The 26,208-nt window shown below is 38.0% G+C and overlaps 1 protein-coding gene across 15 annotated transcripts in view; it reads right to left on the bottom strand.

The window, feature by feature from the left end:
• Positions 1-26,208, bottom strand: part of LOC114467420 (membrane-associated guanylate kinase, WW and PDZ domain-containing protein 1-like) — a 126,178-nt gene that overhangs the window by 10,039 nt on the left and 89,931 nt on the right. For 13 of the 15 annotated variants that reach the window (XM_028453700.1, XM_028453703.1, XM_028453701.1 and 10 more), the window contains 6 exons: positions 16,759-16,793; positions 13,014-13,272; positions 8,478-8,569; positions 6,842-7,037; positions 5,385-5,687; positions 986-1,189 (listed from right to left, as the gene is read on the bottom strand). In XM_028453700.1, the coding sequence (XP_028309501.1) occupies positions 986-1,189; positions 5,385-5,687; positions 6,842-7,037; positions 8,478-8,569; positions 13,014-13,272; positions 16,759-16,793 (1,089 nt within the window). The remainder of the gene's footprint in view (positions 1-985; positions 1,190-5,384; positions 5,688-6,841; positions 7,038-8,477; positions 8,570-13,013; positions 13,273-16,758; positions 16,794-26,208) is intronic. The other 2 variants (XM_028453705.1, XM_028453716.1) reach the window with 1 other exon arrangement.

Raw genomic sequence — 26,208 nt, 5'->3', positions numbered from 1 at the left:
AATATATATTTATTTATTTTATTATCACATTATTACTATTTAATTGTTATTCGTTATCACACACAATCTCAAACAAAAGTATTCTATAATTTCACTTTGTAAAATTATATATACATGTATATATATTTGAGGTGATCAAATATAACAGATATAATATATGTATAAATTCTATTTTCTATCAAAACTACATTATCACTATTTAGTTGTTATTTTTTTTATCATGCACAATCTCATATATATATATAAATAATTACTATTTAGGTGTTATTCTTTATCACACACAATCTCAAACAAAAGTACTCTATACATTCACTTTCAAAAATTATATCTATGTATATATTTGAGGTGATATCACATATATCATATATATAATAATATTTATTTATTTATTTATTTACTTATTTTATTAATACATTATTACTATTTAATTGTTATTCTTTATCACACAATCTCAAACAAAAGTATTCTATACTATCACTTTATCAAATATAACTAATCAACTAATCCTGACTACTCTGTATTTGTAACACAGCGTAACAAACATGATCAAAAACAAATTCTAGAAAAAAAAGTCTCTAAAAATTGGGTCACAACCCAAAAAAGGTCGGAAACCTCTGCGCTAAGGTTTGGGTCACTCAAGCTGCTTTCACTGCAACGTTCTAATTAATTTAATCTGGGCTAAAATGGAGAGATTATCGCAAACAGGAAGTGCGTGATTAAATGTGAGCAGTGTTTGTAATCCGACGACACTGAAAACAAAATCCAACAAATAAAGCAAAGAAGAAACAGAAGGAGAGAGTGTGTGAGGGAGAAGATATTGAAATGCCACAACGGTTTCCAGAGGCGCTCTCCTCTCACCTTCCTCCTACACACTGACTCACATCCTTAGATGGACCGATTCACACTCGGGTGCCATTAGCTCTTTCCTGTGAAGCTATCAATGCCCTTTGCTTCCACACACACACACACACACACAGGTACTTACCATCACCTGGGATGATCCTGAGCGACACCGTGTTTCCAGCCTCTTTGATCAGGTTGACGATGTCTGAGTGGGATTTGTTGGTGATGGAGCAGCCGTTGACAGCCAGGATTCTGTCTCCCACTTTCAGCTTCCCACAGCGGTCCGCAGGGCTGCCTTCGATGATTCGTCCTATTTTGTGGGGCATGGCCACACATGCATTTCCAGCTTTTAGGAAAGCATGAAAATTTGATGGTTTACGATTGATTTGTTTCAGTTTTTGGTTGATTGGTGGCATTGATTTGCATTGAATAAGAAAGAAAAAAAAGAGAGAGAGAGAGAGAATAGAGAAAAAGAAGGAATACAGGAAAATAGGAATTAATTTTCCAGATTATTGCACCCTTAATTTACCAACAGAACTTCAATGCATGCAAGGAACAAAATACGGCTTGGATTAAAATCACACATTCTATAGTAGCTACATCTGTAGCCTGCTTTGCCTCCCAAAATGCTGCTGCTACTGCTGCAGCACATGCACACTGTAAAAAACGCTATATGGAAACGTGTATACTTTTTCCTCATATGTTTATATTCATATTTGAATAATAATAATGTGTTTATATTTATGCCATTTCACCTCATTTCACTATCTATTTATGCCATTTTTCTTTGCTCAAAGCCAAAAGTTCTGACCACAATTTATTTTTGTGTATGGAAGCGTTAACATAATGAAAATAACAAAAATTCTAATTATGAAAACATCACATACTCTTAAGATTTATCCATGTTTACTATTTAGGATTTGAAAAACCTACATCATTAGTTTTTTTGATACATTTTTTTACATTGTATTCCATAAATATAGTTTGTATACATTTGCCTTTTCTTTAATATGTTGAGGTTTCATTTATTCAGGAAATTTACTTTTATCTTATGACATGTTTCGTCTGACAGCTGCCAGTCTTCGTCAGAGGCGTCTGCTGATCGCTTTGATGTTTCCTTTGAAGTTTGAAGTGATATTCCAGCAAGATTGTTTTTGAATAATATCTTAAGGTTTCATTCATTATAGCCACTGATAATTGAAACCGTAACAAATTATTCAAAAAGAAGAGACAAAAATGATCTCGCGAGAATCATTCTAAGTTTGCCTTTTGTTATTTATCAGTGGCTTTGCAGTCCTTATGTTGAATTAAAGTTCCTTAATATACTTTAGGAGTTTTTTACTTCTTAGTTTTGATCCATATTTTGGGTATTATAAGAATTTCTGTTCACACATACACACACACACACATATATATATATATATATCCTGTGTATATCCTGTGTATATTGATGTTTTTATTTCATATATTGGCCGATGTATTTGTTATTGGCTGATACATTAAAATCCCCATATATATTGGTATATGTCCTGATGATCCCTTATTGGTCGGTCTCAGTCCAGGACATAGAAGCTGCACCAAAGCAACAATGTTAGCATGGTTCATTTTGTTCACACAGAAGCTTCCAGAAAGCTTCAGCTGCCGACACACTTCCACTGCTCACTCCTTTCTACTCAGCATTGTTTGAAATATCCATACATATCTCATCATGTCGTGTCTATGCTCCATCTTTACTGTGAATAATGTGCTTATGTCTGCTCACTTCATCTAAAGAATGAGATATGAGACATTAGGGTGGGGCCAGGGTCTAATGCCTAATCTGCTTAGCACTGCAGTAACCCTGGGTCAGTGTGGTAGTGGATGAGAAGGAAGCAGGGGGGCGGGGCTCCACTGAGACGCTGTCTTGCGGGACAATGAATCAGCTCAAATTCCATTTGACTCCACACGTTTGTTTTTCTAAAGGTCGAGAAGAGTTTCCAAAAGGAAATCGATGCTTTATTGTTTTCAAGACATTCACATTACCAGGAGAGTTTTAAGCTTGTGTCCCACATGCAGAGGTGGACTGGCTATCTGATATACCAGGCTTTGTGCCAGTCCGCTAAATGTTTTTGTTATTTTTTTTAGGAGCGAGTGGGGGCAGACATGGTAACTGGTGGCCAATTTTGGTCCAAAAGTGGCAAAAACACTAAAATGGGCCAAAATCATTCAAAAGTGGCCACAAATAGGCAAATAAAGAGTAAACAGTTGGTATGTAATGGCAAAGGGTAGCTCAAATGGGCAAAATGTGGCAAACAATAGTGAAAAAGGGGGAAAATGTGGGACAAAAAGAGGCAAAATGTAAGGAAAAAAGGAAACAAGTGGTATTTATTAGACAAAAGTTAGCTTATTTAGATAAAAGTGCAAAAATGAACTTGCAAAAATGGACAAAAAAGTAGGAAAAAAGAGACAGTTATTGGCCAAAGGTAGCTTAAGTCTGAAAAAAATGTCATAACTTTTTGAAAAGGGACAAAAATTGGACAAAGGAAGTTGCAAAATGCAAATAGGTTTAAAAGGAGTTAAAACGTTTCCACCTTTTAAGGTTTTCTGGGGGAATAATAATCAAAATTAAGACATAAATAGCCACATGTTGAGCATCACTGACTTAATAACTGCTTCTACATAGTGTCGCTGATAATGTCTGGACAGAAAACGCCAAGGTGGATTTTTTGTCCCAGTCCAGTCCAGTCTGTCCACATGGTTGGAGTCCATTAGGAGTGAGTGAAGAGACCAAAATACTGAAGCACGTGCATGAAAAACAAGAAGTCCAGTCATCTGCTGGTCCCAGGAGGTGCAGTAATGGAGCAGCAAAGTAGAAATAAGAGCTGCACAACACGGCACTGTGTATGGACAAGGTTGTTGGCTTGTTCTGTCACAATAAATAACACTATATTTCTTGTGTTGTATCTTGGACACGACAAACCGACATCATAAGCACAGGGGAGCTGTAGAAATATCCCTTAGTGCTGCTGTTGAATCATCCATCTCTGTCTTTCACCTGTGGCACAGCATCGTACATCATAATAACGGCCTGGGAAGGACATTTGTACTGGAAATTCATCACTTCAAAGGTGAAATCTAAATGTATTCAAGGACGACGCCGGCTAATCTTCATCAGTGCCTGGGAAACGTTTGCACATGTGATGCTGATGCTGTGCTCCAACACATAAACGCTCTGGACTATGATGGAGTGAGTGTTTGGTCTTCAATTACTGGCCGACTGAATAAGAGAGCGTAGCTGTAAGGCATTAGTGCATGATGATGAAAGCACTCGCTCTCCTGCTCAGCATATGAAGGGTGTCTTTACCCTTAAGCTCATGATTTCAGGTCAGTCTGTGGCATTAACTCATATGAAATTCCACTCCCCTGGTTATCAGTGGTACAGACTCCACAGAAAGAGACTTTAGGAATATGGAAAATGTGCCAGACGAAGGCATCAATCATTTAATAATTTTGGCGCTTTTAAAATCTTTAATCTTTGAAAAGTTTCTTTTCCTCAACAGTGCATCTTTCATCTCTGTTTTAATGTATACTATAAAGATTACTCTTTCACTGGCTGTGAAAATATTTTTCTTTATGTAACTTCTTCATTTGTTTTTTGTACCCCAACTTTGTGTTATTACACCACATGCGGATAACGTAAATCCATCACACGAGGTCATTTTGCCTTTGTTTCTTATAATCATTTTTAGTTTTAATCTTGTGAGTTGCAGTACGTGAGGTCAAGTCTCGGTGGAGTTCTTTCTCAGTTAGTTTTTTTCACTGATTCATGTTTTGTCGGCCTTTTCTTGGCGACATACTCAGTATTTTCTTAGTTTTTTCTCTTAGTCTTCCCACGTCGTCCTGTCAGTATGTGAAAACAAATGCATAGTCCTCTTCCTTCTTGTTTCCACTCAGATGTTCCTCCTCTCCTTCATTACCTTCCCCCACCTTGATTGGTTTTATGAATCTTAAGTGTTATTCCTGAGGTTGCGAGTTGCTGGTTTGAATCATAAAATGTCAGAGTCATGCAGTGACCTTTAGAGGCGACGGTGTTAGGTTGAACTATAATTATATTTCATGGTTTTTTTCATAAATGCTGCTCACAGTTGGGGAGCAAATAATAGACTGAGATCTACATTCATTTAGAGAGAAGCTAACTGAGTCACATCAAAGTCAAAAATATGTCCTGTTGTTCTTTTGATGTCGAAGCTGTCTATTCAGCGCCGAGGTGTATTAGCAAAACAACCCCCGCAAAATGGTGGGATTCTTATAATTTGAAGATAATTAGAGACGTTTTGTGTGATATTCCAATTCCAAAGAGTAAAAACTATGCGTTAAGATGTTTTATTGGTTGGCTGTGAAACGTTGCCATGGTAACGTGATGCAGCAGAAGCAGCACACAGCAGTTGCTGAAGCAATTTCAAGGATGAACTACAACTTAAATACAAATGCTACAAGTTCTAATGTGTTGCTAAGCCAGAAACCCTGTCAGTCTCATCCTGATCTACTTCTACTTCACCTACCAAAGGTGGTGCCGGCGTCTGGCCTGGAAACAGACGACACGATGACAAAACCAAAGCCCTCGTTCTCTCCTCGCTGGATCTCCACGTCATACGGCTGCAAGGAGGCGGGGACCACCGCACTCCCGCTGCCTCCTCCCCCACCGCTGCCTATGCCGCTGGTGGAGCCGCTGCCCGAGCTCACTGTGTTGAGCGAGTTCTGGCTGCCCTGAGGGGTCCGTTTGCCCTCCGTCAGACTGGGTGCCTGGGTGCTGCTGTGGTGGGAAGAAGCTGGCGAAGGCGGGACGTCTCCCTCTCCTTTGGATACTGGAGATAGGAAGAAAATGACCAAAATATCACACTCCAATTCCACTTTGTGCATAGAGAAGAAAAAGTATGTGTGAAACAAATATTTAAAGTTAAAGCTGCAACCATGATCCTTTTTTTCATTAGATAAAATCATAGCATATGCCTCATAGATCAATGAATCCAACATCATTTAATCCCGCGTTTCTCAAAGTGTGTGGTGCGCCCCCCTGGTGGGGGATGGAGGTATGACAGGTGGGGTGTGACAAACAGGTGGAAATATTTCAATTTAATGCCAATCTTCTTAGTAATACTGGGTCGGATTGGCTAAAATTATGTGTCAATCAAACTGGTAGAAGCGTGAGGCCATTTGATCTAAAAATGAGAATTTTTAATGACATTGTCTGCGTCACAGAGCTAAATAACTAAGAAGAAATTAGTACGGGGCTGCTTTCTTCTTGCAAATTGGATGTTACATTTGATCTTTTTACAGCAGTTTTACTGAGTTTTGGACTAAATGTTGGGATTCATTGGATTTTTTAATATCTTAGCAAGATTTTGAGATTTTGATGGAATATATGGATTCAGTAACTTTAAATGTGAGGAGGCTAGCTTGTTTATGTTGGTTGCCATTTTTTTTCCAAGTTAGACAAAATAATTGACTGTCTTTACATTTTAAATGGTTTAAAAGGCTTTTTGTCACAGACTGTAAATGATATTTGGATATTTCCTGTATTTTCACATTTGTTTTTTATGAAGGTGATTAGTTTGATTTAGTTTTTGATTTATTATGAAATATGATGTCACTTGTTCCCTGTTAGTTCAATACATATGAAAATGTGTTATTTGGGGGACAATGGGTACAGGTGGGGCTTAAAAGTTCAGCTTCATTCAAAGTGGGAACAGGAACACCCAGAAACGTTTGAGATTTACTCTAAAAAGAAACAGAAAAAGTTGAAATTAATGTTTGTTTTCAATCTTCACCCTAAACACTTTGTTGCTTGAAACTGCCATGCATTGCATCATGGGATGTGGAGTCTTAAAGCGGGTGCATAGAAGTGTAGAAGCGTCAATTTCAACTTTTTCCCCTTCTTTTTGGAGTAAATAACACTATGATTTTGTTTGATAAAAAAAAAATGATTATGGGAAGCAGCTTTCAAAGTTTAGTCCATTACCTCCATAACCAGAGGTCTTGCGTCTGACAGTGAGGTTAACGTGGCCCTGTTTGGCCGCCTGCTGCATCAGCTGAACCACCAGCTGGTGAGACTTGCCCACGACCGCTGTGCCGTCCACACAGATGAGCTCATCGCCCGACCGCAGGCGCCCGTCTTCATCTGCGGCTCCGTACTTCACTATGTGGCCAATGTAGATCTAGGAAATAGAAGCACAGAACACAACGTTTGACTCGAAGCACAACCGTACAAGGTTTTTACCTCTGCCAAGGAGCGTACAGTATATGTTCACTGTCCTTTATCCCTTATTATTTGTTCATTTGACAGAATTTTAACCAAAGGTAGATGTTATGCAATGGAAGATTCCATTAAGTCTGGATCAACATAGTGTATTGTCATCACTGGCAACATTTCAAATATTATTATCACGGTTCGTAGCTGACCAATATTTATGAAATTTCAGATTTCAAATTTCTTCACAATTTTTCACAAGGAATATTAAACTTCATTACATTCCATGACCAGAAAGGAGCAAGGAGAAGAAAAACATATTTATATTACTTTACTCAAACAACTGGTCTGCCAACTGAGATAATGATACTACAGTATTATTCAAAAATAAATAATACATTACCAAATTCAAGGACTTACACGTCTACTCTTAGCACCAAAATAGGAAAAGAAATAACACTCTAAAGACCATGTTTGTACATTCTTTTAAACTGAAATACATTCAAACGGTTGGTTGCGCATTGGGCTTTTCATCGTGATTTCTAGGAAAAAAAAAATGGGGGTGTCCATACATTTGGACTTACTGTATGGTTATTAATGAAGATATACATTTCAAGCCTTTAAAGTGTAAATGATCATAGTACCATGATCAGCATCACTGATCCAGATAACTGTCAATATCAGGCAAAGAGGAGATTTGGTGCTTGGCAAAGGTTGAAGTTCTCTGAGTGCTTGTTACAGATACATTAGGTTAGTATTCATCTCTGAGTTATAAAGAATAAATACATTATAATAGCATTATCGTCCAACAGGCGCTGAAGTGATTTCCCCGGATTTGGAGTTCATTTTGATGAAGGCTACATCAACAAACCCAGGAGAACCAGTGTGGTCTACTGGGACTGGCAACACATGCATGCTTTAGGCACTGTGTAGGAGTGTACACACTACACACAAATCACAAAGAAACAACAGCTCATGTAGAGTTTTTGGCACAGAGAACAAGTACTGACTCCTTAGGGGTAGACCTGAGGACTGCTGACGATTTATTTGCTTCTGTACCTCAATATCTGCCTTTTAGCCCATGTTTTATAAGAGAAACAGAAAACACAAAACAAGAATGATTGGTGATGAGGCCTTTGCTACTTTTAGAAAGTCGTCTTCGTGGTACCCCAGAGAAACACAGCTCCACTGAGAGGGAGAGATAGCGATGTGTTAGTTTGAAGCTCGACCGAACAGAAAAGCAGGAGAAGATGGACAAACAGAGGCAGCTAATGAAGCAAAAAAAAAAAAACCTCTCAAGGGGCCTGGGAATCCAGAGAAAGTGTGATTGCACACTTTAATGTGATGGTTCACGGACTAAAAATACAGAACGGCTGATGGGATTAGAACGTGAAGAAGGGGTACTTACAGGCTCTCCAGGCTCATTTCCGCCCAAGATCCGAAATCCAAATCCCGTATCCTTCCGCCAAAGAAAAATATCCTGCTCTTGGCAATCTGGCACTGAAATACACAGGAGGAGCAGCGTGAGGACTGTGCACACATCAAACCCACTAAAACGTGCAGCCTGTGCTCGGTTTGGTGCTGATTAGTAAATGATCACAGCGTGCTTGTTGCTCGGATCAGCAGGTGCTGGCTTCTGTTTTGTCTAATTAGCAGAAAAATTACATTAAAGTGTGTAACAAGCGATCAATGGAGCATTGGTTTTACTGTTAGTGGGAGAAGGAGAGGAGGAGGCTCAGTTCTGCCTGACTCATCGTTTTAATGTTGAGTCCACACAAAGGTGCCGTTTCCTGTTTGAACAATGTTCTAAAAATGGAGCTTCAGACACGGCTCCACTAATACTGAACACTAATGAAGCTATAAAAGCTTATTATCAAGCCCTTTATTATGCATGTGTCTGATAGCTGGAAAAATTACTCTCATCATATTTTTCAGCTACACTTTTTCACCTGTAAAGAACTAAACTAGAACTAATTTAAAATGAGGACAAGATTACAGAATCTGCATCGTAACATTCAATAAATGTCTCCCCTTCGTCTGATATGTCAGATGTGCTCAACTTTTTCAGCCCGCGACCCCCAAAATAAAGGTGCCAGAGACCAGGGACCCCCACTGTAGCTGAAGGTGGTTTAACACATTGAAGAACAGTCATGTGGAGACATGGTCATCTATAAGGGGGAATAAAGGGGAGAGATTTTTGGGGTCCATCCATAAAGACAGCAAAATGATGGTCTATTGTTCTATGAATCTGTGATAACCACATTTATTTATTTATCTGAATAATGTCCACTGTTATCCAGGAAGTTTATTATTATTTGTGCCATAGTATATAGTCATCTTAAAGATGTAAATCCTTGTTTTAATCAGAAATAAAAATGGGTTAAAAGTGACCGAAAATGGTGGAAAAGGTGGTGAAATGGGATTTTAAAAACCACAGAAGTTGGCTATAAATTGCAAATTAGAGTGGCCAAAAAGTTGTAAAAAGGGTTGAAAGTGTCAATATTGGCTTAAAAGTCATGTATTTAAAAAAGTAGGAACAATTAATTTGGGCACGGCAAAGCATGAATGTGGTTAAACTGGCAAATAATGGGTCAACATATGTTGACCCATGGAGAAGTTGCAAAAATGGGAGTAATGTAGCAAAAATGCATTAAAAGGAGCAAAAATATGGCAAGAAAAAGTGATGAAAATAGGTTAAAATATGGCAAGTTTGGTGTAGTTGCAGAAAAAGGGTGAAAATAAGCGAAAATGGGCTCAAATTGTTCAAAACATATTCGTTTCTTGAAGAAATCTGGCGACCCCCCTCCCAGCATCTCTCGACATCAAATGGGGTCCTGACCCTAATGTTGAGAACCCCTGTGATACTGAACTAAAATAAGCCTTTACTAACTTTAAAATGAGCTGCAGGTTTAACTAAACCTAAGAATGAATAATAATTCTGCAGACTAAATCAAGAAGAAAGCAAAATGGGTTTTGATCATAAGTTGAAAAATATACGACTAAATTTAAATGTTCTGGCATTTTGCTGTGTTTTAATGAATCTCCTTCTTTTCAGATAAAGACGCATCACCTCGCACGTTAGCATTTCTCTATGGAGCGCACGCACACGCACGCACGCACGCGCACACACACGCACACACACACACACACACACACACACACACACAGGATTCTGACTGTCAGTCTGTCCATCCCTCAGGGCCGTGAGGCGCAGACGGCACAGGTCATTTCTCACTGCACCGCCCCCCAGGACACACGTAGACCCACTAACCTTGACTCTGCACTTTTTTTCCCTGATCTTTATCTTGGTATTAACTATTACACGACTATTCTACTTGTAATCATCCATCCTTGACCCAGATCTGATTATACCTAAAGCGCTGTGGAGTGATTCATATATAACATTTTTCTATCATTGTCTAGTTATGAAACTGCACTGATCAAACACTTTCCAGTGTATATGGGTGCACATTAATATCAGATTTGGTACAGATAGAGAATCTGGGCCTTTGTCACTCATTGTTTTCCTTTGTTTTTATTCTTCTTTCATTGACTTTCTTCTTCTCTCCTCCCCCATTGAATAAAATAAGGGGCCTAAGATGCTCAAGGGTTTATCAAACAGATACACCAATCAGCCGCAGCTTAAAGCCGCTCTCTGCAGCTCTCTCCAGGCCCAGTTAATATTTAATCAGCAGGAGCCCTAGATTTTTACAGGCAGCCATGATTATTAACCACCACTCAGAGCATGAGCACGACCTGCACATCTGTGCTGGGAATCGTCCAAAAGTGGGAGAAAAAACACACACTTTTGGACCTATTTTGACATCAGCCTCAAACCTGCACCATCACAATCACATACTGTGCACCGTGAAACTAATTACTGAGCTAGTGCTTTAAATTATTACTGTTAGAAATGGAACCAGTTGGGGATAGTTACATTAGACCAGTACAAGCTCTCACACATGTTCTTTAGTCTTTAACTCCCTGCTCTGCGAAGAATATCAAAATGGGCTCAAATGGAATTTAAAAGGTGTACAGATAAAATGCCGACTTTCATAAATAAGAAGATAATTCATAGATATCATATGCTAGACCAGAGATGGGCAACTTCTATCAACATTCATGTCAGCATTTAGAGGAATGACCTGAGCATTAATGCAAGCTTGAAAACACACATTACATGTTAAACTTTGTTCTTATCATTTTGTGTCATTTTCTATGTCTTTGAAGTCTTTTTGTATATGTTTTTGTTTTTTTTGTCATTTTGTGTATTTTATGAATATTTTTTTTGTATTATTATTATTTTTTTTAATCTTTTTGTTATTACTTGTGGTACTTTTCTAGACATTTTATGCAATTTGCTGTCATTTTCTGTGTTTCTGGAATTTTGTGCATTCATTTTGTTCTGGCGACCGCACAAAATTAGACCGAGGGCCGCATGTGGCCGCCGGGCTGCCAGTCGCCTATGTCTATACTAGAGCAGTGTTTCCCAAACTTTACTGCCACATGTACCCCTTTGCCTTTATTTTACTTACCACAAGTATCCCTTGGCTCATGTTATACATGATTTATTTGTGTCTGTATGCTCATCTAAATGCTTTTCTGTGTCTCGTCCAACATTAACCTTGAGTTTAGGACTTTTTATTCATTTATTTCTGAAGTTTTGTTCATTTTAGAATTTAAACTTCACCTTTTGGTGGATTTTAAAGAATTGTGCCACAAATTATTATTGATTGATGAGAAAAAAAAGTATGTGTGCATGTAAAAAGAAATCTATAATGTTAAAAAAACTAAACTGACAATTTTTTCTGTGTGTGTTGAAGTTCTTAGGGATACACATACCCCAGTTTGGGAACCACTGTACTAGACAATTAATCACCCGGGAAGAGGTGTGACTATGCACCGCCACAAACTGTGGGAGTGTTTTTGTATATTGATGGAGATAAAAAATTATTCACTGAATTCACCCATTTCCAAACAGTTTGACTTTACATGACAAAAAATGCTTGGATCTTGTTAAAAAAAGAAGTGTTTTTTACCACTCAAATAAAAATGTAAGTAGGTTGGTAGGTAGCAACATAGCATTAGTTGAAGTATTTTTCTTATTTTGCACTAGGAATGGTTACTGATGTTACATACGTCTGTCTCATGTCTGTATTTGCGAGCAAGAGTATAAAAAATAATTCTGTTTGTTAATCCCACTACAGAAACTAGATTAAAAAAATAATGGTTATTGACCAAATAAGTTGTAAAATATAGGCGTATCGGATATCAGACAAAAATCAAATATCGTGCATCTCTAGCGTTTGCATTGTTACTGACTAAATCCATCCTCATCCCAGAGGGTGCTACATTTTGATTTTGGGTGCTACTTCCTGCAGGATAAATGGCTGATGATTGAATTAGATGTAAAAAAAAAACAACAACAACCTAATAATGATAATAATAATAATACATTTGTATAATGAAAAATAAATGTACTGTTCAGGTGGATTTTCTTTTTGAGTTTGTATTTCAAACAACCTGGAAAAACAATAAAGAAACTTTACTCCACATTTATCTGTATTATATTTGTACATTTGTATATTTCTATTATCATTATTTGTATGTAATTTTATTTTTTCTACTGCAATGTATTTAATCCTTTAATCCAGTCTTTTACTTAATTATGTACATTTCTCTTTCTTTGTTTAGTGTTTATTCTTTTCATTTGTAATATTGCTAAAGCCTCTGGAACAAAGTCATTTCCCACTGGGATAAATGAAGTATTTCTAAATCTGAGTCGGATTCTGAGGGAGGTTTATCTTTGATCTGAGCTTTCCTGACTGTGACTATATGCTACCCTTACTGGGAGCTTTAAAAACCAACCTGTATTACTGGTTTCAGTGTGAAAGTCAGCAAAAGTCCAACCAGTTTGATTCCAAGTGTATTAAGTCATACTCACGTCGACTCTCGTACATGCTCCTGGACTGGGCCCAGATCTTGAAGGGGTCGGGTTTCTTCTGCAGGGTGAGCATGCCATCAACCTGGTCCTGGGGGGGCAGACCAGGCAGAGGCTGTGTGGGTGCAGCAGGCGTGGGGGCCCCCAACTCGCCCGGCATGGCCGAGGGCGGGTGGTGGCTGGGGGAGTCAGTGTGGGCGCTGCGATGGCTGCACACACTGTGCTGGGAGCTGCTCTGACTGTCTTTCCTCTCCAACTGGTGCTGAGTGGACACACACAGACAGCAGAGAGTGTGTATGTGGGTGGAGGAGGAGGAAGGGGGGTCGACACAAACATAAACAGAGGGCAGGGGGGGCGGGGTTAGTGGCAAGATCAATGAGAGAGGAATAAGAAATGTGTCGATGGAGGTCAAACAGAAGAAGAAATCCTCCAAGGTCGTTCTTTTTATATTTCGCAGTGAAGCATCTCTCCCTAAACTGTTCGCCTGTGTGAGTGTGACTTGGTTTCCATGGTTACAAGAACACATCACAAATGTATTGCTTTTTTTTTTTTTACAGGGCTCTTACATACAGAAGTGTATTGTATTCACTTGAAGAAAAAAAATAAATAATTTTTTCTCAACTCAAGGCAACTTTGCCTCACCCAGATACTTCCCAGAGCGGAAACCCTGTTTATACAATGTTAAGGCAAAGATGCCTCGGTAAGGATTAAAAAATATGTATAAAGACAGAGAAATAATGTGCAAAAACTATAGGATAAAATAACCAAAAGTTCACCATTTGAAATCTTGCAAGTTTAATACAAGTTCATCACATTTCAAAGATATTAAAGAGTTTGGCTGCGTTTGAAATGTCATACTAATGTACTGTCTGATGTCAAAATGAGTATGTAGTGCGTTCACATTAGATCACATGTGTCAAACTCATGGCCCGGGGGCCAAATCCGGCCCTTTGGAGCATCCAATTTGGCCCGCAGGGGAAAGTAAAAATGGCAGATAAAACATGAATTATTGTGTAAATGAAATTCAACCCTCTCAGTGATTATAGCGCATGGCTGCAGCCATTTTTAACATTAAACTGTTGAAAAAACCTCAAATTATGACATATTTCTCTTAGCTGAATACAAATTGGTCACAGTATCTAGGAAATTTAAAATGCTTGGATATTGTCAGTTTTTTTTAACATATTTTGTATTTTATGTATAGGTAGAAGTGCAAACTAGGGCACAATAATGTTGAAATTAATTGTTTTCCCACTTAAAATCTATGGCCCTCTTGACATGAAACTGCTGCATACAGTATTTGGCTCCTGAACTATAGTGACTTTGACACCCCTGCATTAGATAGTATGAAAAGATTGAGTATGCGAGAAATACCTGGATGTATACTATATAGGGACATTTTTTAGGCATTGGCTATCCGTACGGTTGCCGTATCAATATACTGACATTCTCTCCGTACGCAGTGTCCCTATTTGGCCAGTTTAAGTCATGTGACTAAGACTAAACCTTACCTTAAACCTAACCTTAATCCTAAAAAATGTTGCGATATTGGCATAAAACCTAACCCTAACTTGTACTTCGGTAATCGTATCAATAGCACCGGGGGTTGTTCCATTTTTTAAGTGTGCACAGTGGGCACATACTCAACCGCCCCATGATGCATTGCGAGTGGAACGTAAAATCGTTCTGGACCGGCTTCAAGCTAAAAATCAAACATTCCCTTGTCTTCATGTCTTCCATTAGGTTTTAAAATGCTTTAATAAATATGGCTCTTATTTTGAAGTTAACCGGAGGTTTTGTCAGTAGTACAATGGAGGGTCTCGGAAAATCTCTGAAATGTCGGAGTAAAATGTGTCTATGAATCAAATGAGCACATGTTGATATTCTACTTGGTCATTTCAAAGGTGGAAAATCAACAGAGATATTTAGCCTCAGTGTGATTCAGGTTTTTGTCGTTGTAGGTTCCAAATGCATCTTGGGAAACTTGGAAGTATACTTCAGTGGGAACAGTGAACATCCTCATCATACTTATCATAGTATATACTCATTGAGTTTGTAGTGTATAGTACAGAGTGTGACATTTCAAACACAGCCATAGTCTTACATCCATTCCCTCCTGCTTCCTCCAAAGCCACGCCCCCTCTAATACAGTGGAGTTGTTATTCAGACATGGATCATCCACAATTATCAGTCGATGTCCCATTATTAATAAATGAAAAATGACAAACCAACAGAAAATGGATGCAACAACTCATGCCATGGAAGTGTTTAAAAATTTTACTAATGCACAATTTAGTCTAATATTGTGTAATGGCTGTCATCGTTTTCAGCTGTCATGTTTTAAATCTCATTCTGGAACCAGAGAATATGCAAGAAGTCACATTGTTATTTACTGATGCTCATAACGAAGCACTTCACTGCATTATGAGAAACGAGCCTGACAGAGGAAACCTAATTACAGCGACTTTAAAAAACGACTAATTTGACAAGTGGATCATTTTTATCCAAAGTGAATAAATGAACCAACACGCTAAAATGGCAGAGGAGTCTCATGAGAAAAACAAGGCATGAAAAATGTAACTTTCACTTGCTCGCTGGGGACTTGCATAATGAAAGAAGACGAGTGCGTTGGTCATGATGTTTGGAGGTTTATGGGTACTGGGAACTGGAGGCTAAAATGGTTGTTCTGGGCTGGCATGGAGTCACATGCAGCGTGACATTTCACTGACATAACACAGGGGGGAGAAAAGCAGCTTTTTTCTCTCTGAAAGGCTAATCCAGACTGACACTGTTGGTCCCTCACTGAGCTCATCCTCCTCCACCCGCCAAAGCCATGTGACCTCATAGGCAACGCCCACCATTCCGACACTTTTCAAACCATTTCTAACTAATCCTAATCCTAAAATCCAGCTGTCTGAGAGGGGACGGATTTCAGGTTGTTGTCCCACCGTGGGACAGGAAATCGAACCCATCACTGAGTGTGGATGAGCCTGTACGACGGAAACACCTTAGAGTTGAAACAAGGTGACATTCGTTTTAAAGATGTCCTCCGCGGCATCTTCTCTGAGCTTCAATCGATCTTTCATCGGGTCGAGACGGGTGGAAAAAGGAGGCGTTTGCTCTTTAAACTCCTGAATAAGTGCCTCGTTCCCCTGAGAGAGAGAGTCTGATGCTGATCACAGAGCTCGTCTTTCCAGCTGTTTGTTCCTCCTTTTCCTCTGCCTGTCTTATCCATCAAAAGTCACTTTGCAATCTGTTACTGCTTCTCCTCCTCAGGCATCCCCCAATCCAACCCCCCCACCCCACCCCACCCTCACCTTCCCCCTCAGCTCCTTCCTCCTTTCATTTGTCCTCCTGTTCCCTCTGTATCTGGGATTCAACACTGGGACACTAATGATCTCCTCTGTTCCTTTCTTTTTAACGATTTTACCCTTATTCTCCGCTTATATCTGAGCTTATCCAGCCTTTTACTGCAGCTGGTCACTGTGACCCTGCTTTTTTATAATCAGTCACAGAATGGCAGCGTGGAGGGCAGGAGGGGAAGGGAAGGCATGGAGAAAGAAGAGGAGGATGCAAAACAAAGAGAAGCACAGAAGAGAGAAGGAAGTGGTGCAGATTGGGAGACAGAGATGTGAAGCTTTCGGAGTTTCATCTCCAACATTTGTTCTTTAAATAGAACCAGCCCCCCTCCATGTCTGAAATGCAAAACACACGAGCAAAGATGAAGATCACACACTCCAGTACTCACCACCAGCTTTGGACTCCTCTTGGCTGGGACCACTCCTGCAAAACATCGGCAGAGAGACAGAGAGAGCATTAATGACCTGCGATGCTCTCCCCTGTTTCCCCTCGGAAGAAAAAAAAGAAAAAACTCCCCCGGACTAACGGATGGTGAGCCCTATATGACTACAGCTGCTGCAGAGCACTAACACTCCAGCTTTCTTTCTCCTCCTCTTTCTCTTCTTGTTCTTTGATGCTTTCTCCTTCTGCGCTGGGCTATCTGCAAATATAAGTGATGTTTCCTCCGTGCCGTCCGGCTCCAAACAGAGGAGAAGAGTCTGTGCTGTGTTTGCTGAGGGATGCTGATGCTGCAGCTACAGGTTCCTCCCTCCTCCCTCCTCCCTCTGCCCAATCTCAACTATCTTCCACGCACAGCGAGCGTTACTATGCACATCCTCTCTGAGTAACTACTGAGCTGCTGCTTCCTCTCCTCTCACTGCCCTTTTCCCATCATTCCCTCCCCCTTCCCCTCCCATCCTATTGCCACTACCTCCCTCCCTCACTCTCTTTCTCTCCCTCTCTTAACCATTTTTGATTTAACTTATGAAGAAAGTCACCAAGAAGATCAATCTCATTTGTGCTAATAAAATATTAATACTTGGACCCACTCGCTAGGATCCACAGAGAACGATAATATACATTCGACTCACATTTATTAGTTCGCACCTAATTCAGAGCACACTCAATGAATTAACCTGCACACTATTACCACTGCTGCTGCTATTACAATGTTACACTAGTCTCCATTTCAAAGGGAACCCAGCTCCACTCCCACCAGCATTGGTAATGAGACAAAAATAGAGAAAAGAACAGAAAAAAGGTGCGAGGCAGGACTGGGACATAGTTGCTGTTGCCAAGGCGATCCAGTAGCAGTGTGTATATATATATATATACAGTACATATATACACACAATGGGAGGATGATCTTTATTAAACATAAAGAAAAAAAAAACAGGAATCGGCATCATGTGTGTTTCGTTCCTTAAAACCTTTCCTCCCTTTTATTTAAATGTGTCTGAAAAGTGTTAAATCAGCGTGTGTAAGTGGCATTAATGCACGCAACGACATGTAATGCATCCATTTTAGTCGTCTTCAGCAGCATTGGAAAGAAAAAAAATCATTAAATGTTAAAACTCTCTGTTGCTGCAAACCTCCTCTCTACATGATTCATAATTCATCCCCGTTCTCTCTCATACTCCCATGCTCTCTACAGAGGAAATCAGCTGTTAACGTGCAGTCAAAGGTGATGTGCATGTGTCTGTGGGAGGGGCAACACTTCAATGCATCACTGAGTCACTCACAGGAAGATTTTCACTCTTTAAACAAGGGGTGTCAAATTCATTTTAGTTCAGGGGTCAAACACAACAAGTTTGATCTCAAGTGGGCCACAGAGGTGGGGAACATAAGTGCTACTTTAAAAGCATGTATGTAGAGCGCATGTGTTCAAGTCAAGGCTCGGGGGCCAAATTTGGCCCACAGAAGAAAGTAAAAATGACAGAGAAAATATGGATTATTGTGTAAATTACCAAATAATCCAGTTGTAGATATCTCAAATTCACCAATTAATTGAAACTTTACAACTTTTTAAGGGCTTGCATTTTTTCTTTGTCATTATCACGTAAATGCAGTCATTTTTAATCACATACTGCGGAAAGAAGTCTGAATTTTTCCACAAATTTTGTAATTTCTCACGAACAATTCGACACAATTCCTCTAAATTTCACAAAAAATTGGTAACAAAATCAAGAATTTTTGAAGTGAATTGAAATGACAACGGAAACTAGGACGCAATGATGTAAACTTTTTGTTTTTTTCCCCCCAACTAAAATTTGTGGCCCACTTGAGATCAAACTGGTCCATATTTGGCCCCTGAACTAAAATACACAGCAGTATATAAGGCACCGACAAATATCCAAAAATGAAAGGTAGTGACAATGTTATTTAAATTTGGGAAAATACTGTCAAATAATTTGAGTATTGAGCAGGATTTTGAAAAAAATAGGTTTGTTCCAACAATACAAGAATAAAACGGACTAATGTAAGCATGGGAAAACTGCCAACGCCTGCAAATTCAATGAAACTCCATTTGAATAATGGGAAATAAATCTATTCAATTGTTGAGTATTATTTTGCATGGATAACAATATCTATGTTTGGATATGATACAGTGATGTGAAATGACTCCCAATTTCTGGTTAATTTCAATAAATAATTCCCTTGAAAAATTAATTTTTTTTAATATAGTCAAAATTATTAAGTTCCTGTCAAAATTTACCAGATATTTTACACCCCATTACAACCCTACTGAGATATCCCCAACTAAATTATTTGGTAGTTTGCAGCAGTGGTTCTCAACCCTTTCAGCCCACGACCCCCAAAATAAAGGTGCCAGAGAGCAGAGGGTGGTTGAACACAGACATGAACATTGAAGAACAGTCATGTAGAGACAGGGTCATCTATAAGGGGGAATATAGAGGAGAGATTTCTGGGGTCCATCCATAAAGTCAGCAAAATGATGGTCCATTGTTCTATGAATCTGTGATAACCACATTTATATATTCATATGAATAACATCCACTGTTATCCAGGAAGTTTATTATTATTTGTGTCATAGTATAAAGTCATCTTAAAGATTTCAATCCTTGTTTTAATCAGAAATAAAATGGATTAAAAGTGACCAAAAATGGTGGAAAAGGTGGTGAAATGGGGTGAAAAAAAAACAAAGTTTCAAAGTTGCCAATTAGAGTGGCTAAAAATGGACAGAAAAAGTGGTAAAAAAAAAAGGGTTAAAAGTTTCAAAATGGGCTTAAAAGTGCTAGAAATGGGGGAGGGGGATTGGGGTAATGAGTATACTTGCAAATAATGGGCATGACAAATCATTAATTGGCAAAAATAAGCATGAAATATGGTGAAAAGAGGTTAAAAGAGACAATAATGAGCCAACATATGTGACATTTAGTGGGAAAAGTGGTGGAAAGGTTTTTATAAGTGCCAGAAATGGCTTGAAAGTGGAAAAGAATTCCAGAAAAGGCATTGAAATTTGATGGAGAAGTGGCAGAAATGGGAGTCATGTAGCAAAAATGCATTAAAAGGAGCAAAAATATGGCAAGAAAAAGTGATGAAATAGGTTAAAATATGGCAAGTTTGGTTTAGTTGCAGAAAAATGATAAGAATAAGCAAAAATGGGCTCAAATTGTTCAAAAAATATTCTTAGTTTCTTAAAGGGGGATATCATGTTTTTTTCAGGCACGTAGTACCATTCTATAGCATACTTAAATACTGTAACTACGCTACCCATTTTTTTTGGGGAGAATGCAGCAAATATTAAAAAAAAATTAAAATAAATTTCCCTCTGTAGCACACGGTTCATGACGCTTCGATTTCACCTAAAATGGCGTTTTTAAAGATTACTCAAACATACATGAATGAGCCAAGGCAAACCTCCAGGCATGTTTTTAATGAGGGAATTACATAGTAATATGATATAAATCTTGAAAAAGTCAATTTCTGGCGACCCCCTCCAAGAGCCTTGCGACCCTAAGGTTGAGAACCCCTGGTTTACACAATGACTGATGTTTCCTCAGTCATTTCTACTTTACCATGTGGGCCGGATTGGAGGTTTAAAAGGGCCGTATTTGGCTGCCGGGCCTTGACTTTGACACATATGCTTTGAACCCTGCAGGCGATTAATGACAACAACATTTTATGCACGTGGACAAATACAGATACATATTTATGTTTAGAACTTAACAGGAATGCACAAAGAAAACCAACTGAGCTGCTGACATCACTTTACTCATCGTCTGAATTCATTCCCAGGAGCTCAGGTCAGCTGGAGCGACTGATTTACATGCTGCACAGTGGGAGCGCCTCTTCGTGCAATACGCTGCCTTTGAATATGCTTTGCCTCCTCCAGCTTTATGAAGCTGATGTATATACGTGTAATCCAAACCTGACTGAATCTGGCTGAATGTAACATTTATGAGCAGCTGGAGCTCTGAGGAAGAAATATGGCAATTGCATGTTCCTGCACGCACGCACGCAAGTCAAAGGGAAAGCATCCATATGTGAATGCATGCATGCTGTAATATCAGGTATGCAGGATGGTGCACGCTTATTGATGCATTGTGCACCAATAGTGACAATGATGCAAAAAAACGTACCCCTATAGGATCGTACAACAGGATGGCTCAACTTAACCCCCTGCAAACAAACGATGAATTAAAAGATGACTGGAAAAGAACTGTTTTTATTCTGACAAAGTCAACCTTTACCCAGACTAAGACAGTGTCCATTCCAATTCAAATGAGAATAAACAGAAGTGAAAGGGGGGAGCATCAGTAGTTGTTTGGTGACCTGAAGCATCTCTAAGCAGGAAGCTCATGACCTCTGTGTTTTATTAAGCGTCTCCACATTAGGGGTGGGAAGCTCTGGGTACCTCACGATACGATACGATACGCGATTCAAAGCTCACGATAACATTTGTCTCACGATATGACAATACTGCGATTATCAATATATTGGTCCGAAATCAGTCTACGATAATCTATGACATAACAAGAAAAAAAAAGATTAAGTGAAAAAATACAATTTTTATTTCATATCTCTGAAAGACGATAAATTGAAAAAGTGTCCTATGAACAGTGACACTATTTTAGTGCAACATTTCTGTAAAAAAATTTACATATGTAAACAAATAAGTATCTCCAATAGTGCTTTCTGTAAACAAAAAATAGGGTCTTTCTTACCAGTGACATCATTATAGTGCAATATTCCAGTAAACAATAAATTGGTTCTTTCAACAAACAGTGACAACATTTCTGTGCACATTTTAGTGAAAAAGCAGAAAAGGTTAAAAAAAAAAAAAATCATAATCAAGCATATCATAATCGATCGTGCGAAAAAAATATCGTGATATATCGCAGAATCGAGATATCGTCACACTCCTACTCCACATACAGTATCCTTGTAACTCATCTCAATAAAAAAATGGGCTTTTTACACGCTGACACAAACAGGGATATGAGCACTTTCAGCATAAATGTAATATTAGTGACATCATCAATAGTAAAGCTCTACTAATACTCAAATTTAATACATGTACTCTATTTTGGTTTAGTGGTGAGTGAATACGTTTTTCTAGTGACGTGTACTAGTTATACTAATAAACTACCACTAATAAAGCTTTAAGCAAACTAGCGCTCAGTAGGCTTTACTATTAAAGCTTTGAGTTTTTCTAGTAACATATTTTAAGTCTACTATAACACAAACCTGTCTACTAGTAGAACAGTTTTATGTTCAGCTTTGAGGTTTTACTATTAACACATTTTATAGTAACACAAACGTTTCTACTAGTGAACCAAAAGCATTTCTTAGGGTAGAATTTACCACTCGTAATTATTAGGGCTGGGCGATTTTGGAAAATAATCTAATTGCTATCTTTTCCTCAATATTGCGGTTGCAATTTAATATGCAATTATTTTTTCAAGGGCCTCTTGTCCTGTATTTTTTAATGAACACAAGCAATAAATGAATCTGTTTCATAATAAACAATTTCAGATTTATTTAAACTTTAAATAAATAGAAAATATAAATTTAACAACAATAAAGCAAACAAATCTGTGGCTTTTTTGATTTATTCATGTTTACTGTAAGAAATTTGAGCAAATTTATTTTTGAAAACGTATTCTACAAATACAGTTTGCAAAAGTTTGCCTTTTGTTATTTATCAGTGCCAGTGTCACTAATTAACTCATTTAAATTTAGTGTTTTGCTTCTTTGTCTTGAATCCTATTCTGTTCATGTACAGTATGTATCCTGTGTTTATCAACATTCTTATTTCATATATGATATTTGATATACTGATGAGATGAATGTTGTTTTGAATGGATTTAGCAGTAAATGTACTTTTCTTTTGTACATTTAGTATTTGCTTAAGTTAGCTTTAGTCATGCTTTGTTTGCATTTAATCGTAGTCTAGATTCAGTGAAAAACTGTTATAGAAATCATGTGAATTTGTTGGGTTTTTTTTCTTAAAAATTGTAAATTATCCACACACCAGTTTCTGCTGCTGGTTTGTGGTGAAAACTAAAGCACACGTGATGGAATAAATTGTAAACGTGGAGAAGCTTTGTAAATCTCAGATGCAGTGAATGAGGCGCTGACGCAGTGGCCTTGGTGCAGCTCTGCAGAGCCCACGTTACATTTGTAATACATTGTTTGAGGGCGTACGCACATTATGAGTAATGCTACTTTTTGTGGAGTCAAAGCTGAAAAACCTTTTCCTCGCTCCACTTACAAAGTCCTTCCATTATCCTTTCCCCCCAAAATGTTTGTTTCCACCTTTTGTTTTCTGTGCATTTGATTTTCCTTCAATTCGTTTTATCTACTTTCTCGCTGGTTCTCAGGGGACATCAGAGGTGTGCACGATCGTCATGGCAACGAACAATGAGAAGAAAAGATGGAGGAGTCACTGCTGGCCTGGCCTCCTTTACAGGAGAATCATCCTGTGGGTGACGCGTCCAGGTGTTCACATGCAACTTTTATGAACAAATAACCTTTTTGAAATGCAAACGCAGATAGAAAAAATAATTGCAACATTTTGAAAAAAATAGCGAAAAGAGGACTACTCATATATCAACTAAAATGGCTCTGTTCAAATAGGTTGTTGTGTGAACTGATGCTAAATGTTGAAAATTAATTTCAAATGTACATTTTTTATTATTTTTTTTCCAGTATTTATTCCCCAAAATTACATTACATGAATAGAAAATTGCTATTCATTATACATTTTATTATACCCGGTAGGGCTGCTCAATTAATCAAAATTTGATTACGATTCTGATTATTACACCCAATGATTACAAGAATAACACAATCGAGAATTTTATATATATATATATACATATATATAATACATATAAATACATATATATATATATATATATATATATATATATATATATGTATATGTTTTATTCACTAAATAAAACAAACACTATTTCGGACATCTACAAATAATAAAGCTTGGCACACACATGTTATTAATACTAACTTTGAGTTGTTTAATCCACGCACATGCAAGCTCCTCCCCTCCGCCCCGCCCCTATCAAAGCCAAAGCTAGCTTGCAGGCTAACAAGAGGAAAGTTGTTGCTAGTGGTCTTGAAACATGGCAGGAGAAATGCAGCAAAAATGCTTGGTAAACAAGTGGCAAATCAAATTCTCTGATATGGGAACATTTTGGGTTTAAAGATGAAGACCTAGAGCAAAGACATCACGTACAACAAGTGTTTTGTTTTGTGTAAAAGTGAACATACTTGATTTTAGCGTTTGAAGGATTATATTTATGTTTAAAGAATATATTTTATGTTTTTTTGTACAAAAAATAAATAACTTTTTGGTTGACAAATAATCGTTTGAATAATCGTGATTTCAATTATGACTAAAATAATCGTGATTTCTATTTTTTCTATAATCAAACAGCCCTAATACCCGGTATAAAAAATAGTTTCTATAAATAAATTGGTTCTATTTGCATCTCCTTCAGACAATATTCAGAGCGTTATGGTAGATCTACACAGATGTATAGATCAATAAAGGATATCTAACTAAATAGATTCTGACGTGTGTTTACGCAAAAAAAAGGTGTAATAAATAAAAGTAAATCTTCCTCCTTTCACTGTGAAACTTACTACACTTATTTTTCCCATCCTCTGCCTTCTTATCTTCACTCCTTTAGTTCTTTAAAACAGCTGCTTGTCAATCATTATTATCCAACTAATATTTGTTGCTATTTTTGATAAAATATAGAAATTGCATTCGGGTTCATTTAAATTAGAAGAAACGTTTGTAAAAGTACATTTTGTCATATTTAATAAAACAAATAAGATGTGATTAAAGTGTCATATTTTTCTCCTACTGCAGCGTTAAAGCTTAAAGCATGAAACCGTCTCACTGGCTGGAGATGATCGGTGAAAGTAAAGAAGGAAAAGGAGGTGAAATAAGCTGCAAATGTTTTCTGGTGATATTTCATCAACAATAGCTTCTGTGATGTCGGACATTTTCTGTATCTCACAGAATGTTGGGAGGCTCCTGAGTAATGTAGTTTGAACTAAAACATATCCGAAAACTCTCAAACATTACTCACTGCTGTTTATAGGATGATGCATCTATTCTTTATGATTTCATTTTGAGTTTACAATGTGGTACCGGAAGTCTTTGATCACCATGTAGAAAGGATTTTTGTTGTCACAGCAACGTGCTTTTGTATCTAACAGCTTTGTTATCGAACCGTCCATGACAGATGAATCACCTGATGCGTATCCTCTACACATGCTGCACATGTGAAGGTGAAAACTTACCCTTAACACAGTTTCAACTAGGGGTGGGCTTTGCCATGTATGTGACGATACAATACGATTCATGATTTACATGCCACGATATATCCCGATTGTAAACGATAGGATTAGGGGTGTCCCGATCTGATATTGATATCGGATATCGATATCAGCCTGAAAACGAATAGCGGATTAAAATTTCCTATTTTTTTTATTCAATTGTAGAATACTGTAGATATTATGTTGAAGGTTAAAATGTATGTAACCAATTGGTTAATAATGGGTCAGTTTTTGTCATCCCTACTGTTGCTGACAATTGTTCTCTGTTTGAGTAATGGTCCAAAAGCGGTAAAATCGTGGCAAGAAAAGAGTGAAAAGTGACTAAAGTTGGCCAAAAGCAGTCACGAGTGGCCAAGAAATGGGCAAATAAAGAGAAACCAGGTGGTATGTATTAGCAAAGGGTAGCTTAAATGGGCAAAATGTAGCAAACAATAGTGAAAAAGGGCAAAAATGTGGAACAACAGGAGGCAAAATGTAGGGAAAAAATGAAACGAGTGATATCTATTGGGCAAAAGTCAGTACATTTAGATGAAAAGTGGAGAAAAAAAATGTAAGAGAGGGCAGAATTTGGATAAAAGTGCCAAACAGAACTTGCAAAAATGTACAAAAAAATAGGAAAAAAGGAACAATTATTGGCAAACGTTAGCTAAAGTCTGAAAAAAGTGTCCAAACTTTTTGAAAAAGGGCAAAAAAAAAAAAAAAAAGGGGTTAAAAAGTTTCCACCTTTTAAGGTTTTCTGGGGGAATAATAATTAAAATTCAGACATAAAGAGCCACATGTTGGGCATTACTGACATAATGGCTTCTATGTGGCTGGATTGTTGTCCCAGTCCACCCCTGCTTTGAGGTCTACACTAGCAGCTTTATCTCCACTGAGCTCCACTGTGACTCTGGTCTCTCACCTGAAACGTTACTAATGACAGCCCAGTGTGAAAGCTCACAGAGATGATCTATGGTGCTGTCAGTCACCCTGCTCGCCCCACTGAGTGCCAGCGTTCCTCCTTCCTATTCAACCTCTGTTA

This window comes from Gouania willdenowi, chromosome 7 (assembly GCF_900634775.1).
Source record: "Gouania willdenowi chromosome 7, fGouWil2.1, whole genome shotgun sequence".
Classification (NCBI taxonomy): Eukaryota; Metazoa; Chordata; class Actinopteri; order Blenniiformes; family Gobiesocidae; genus Gouania; species Gouania willdenowi.
Note: the sequence above shows the minus strand (reverse complement) of the source record. Positions and strands in the feature narration are given on the sequence as shown.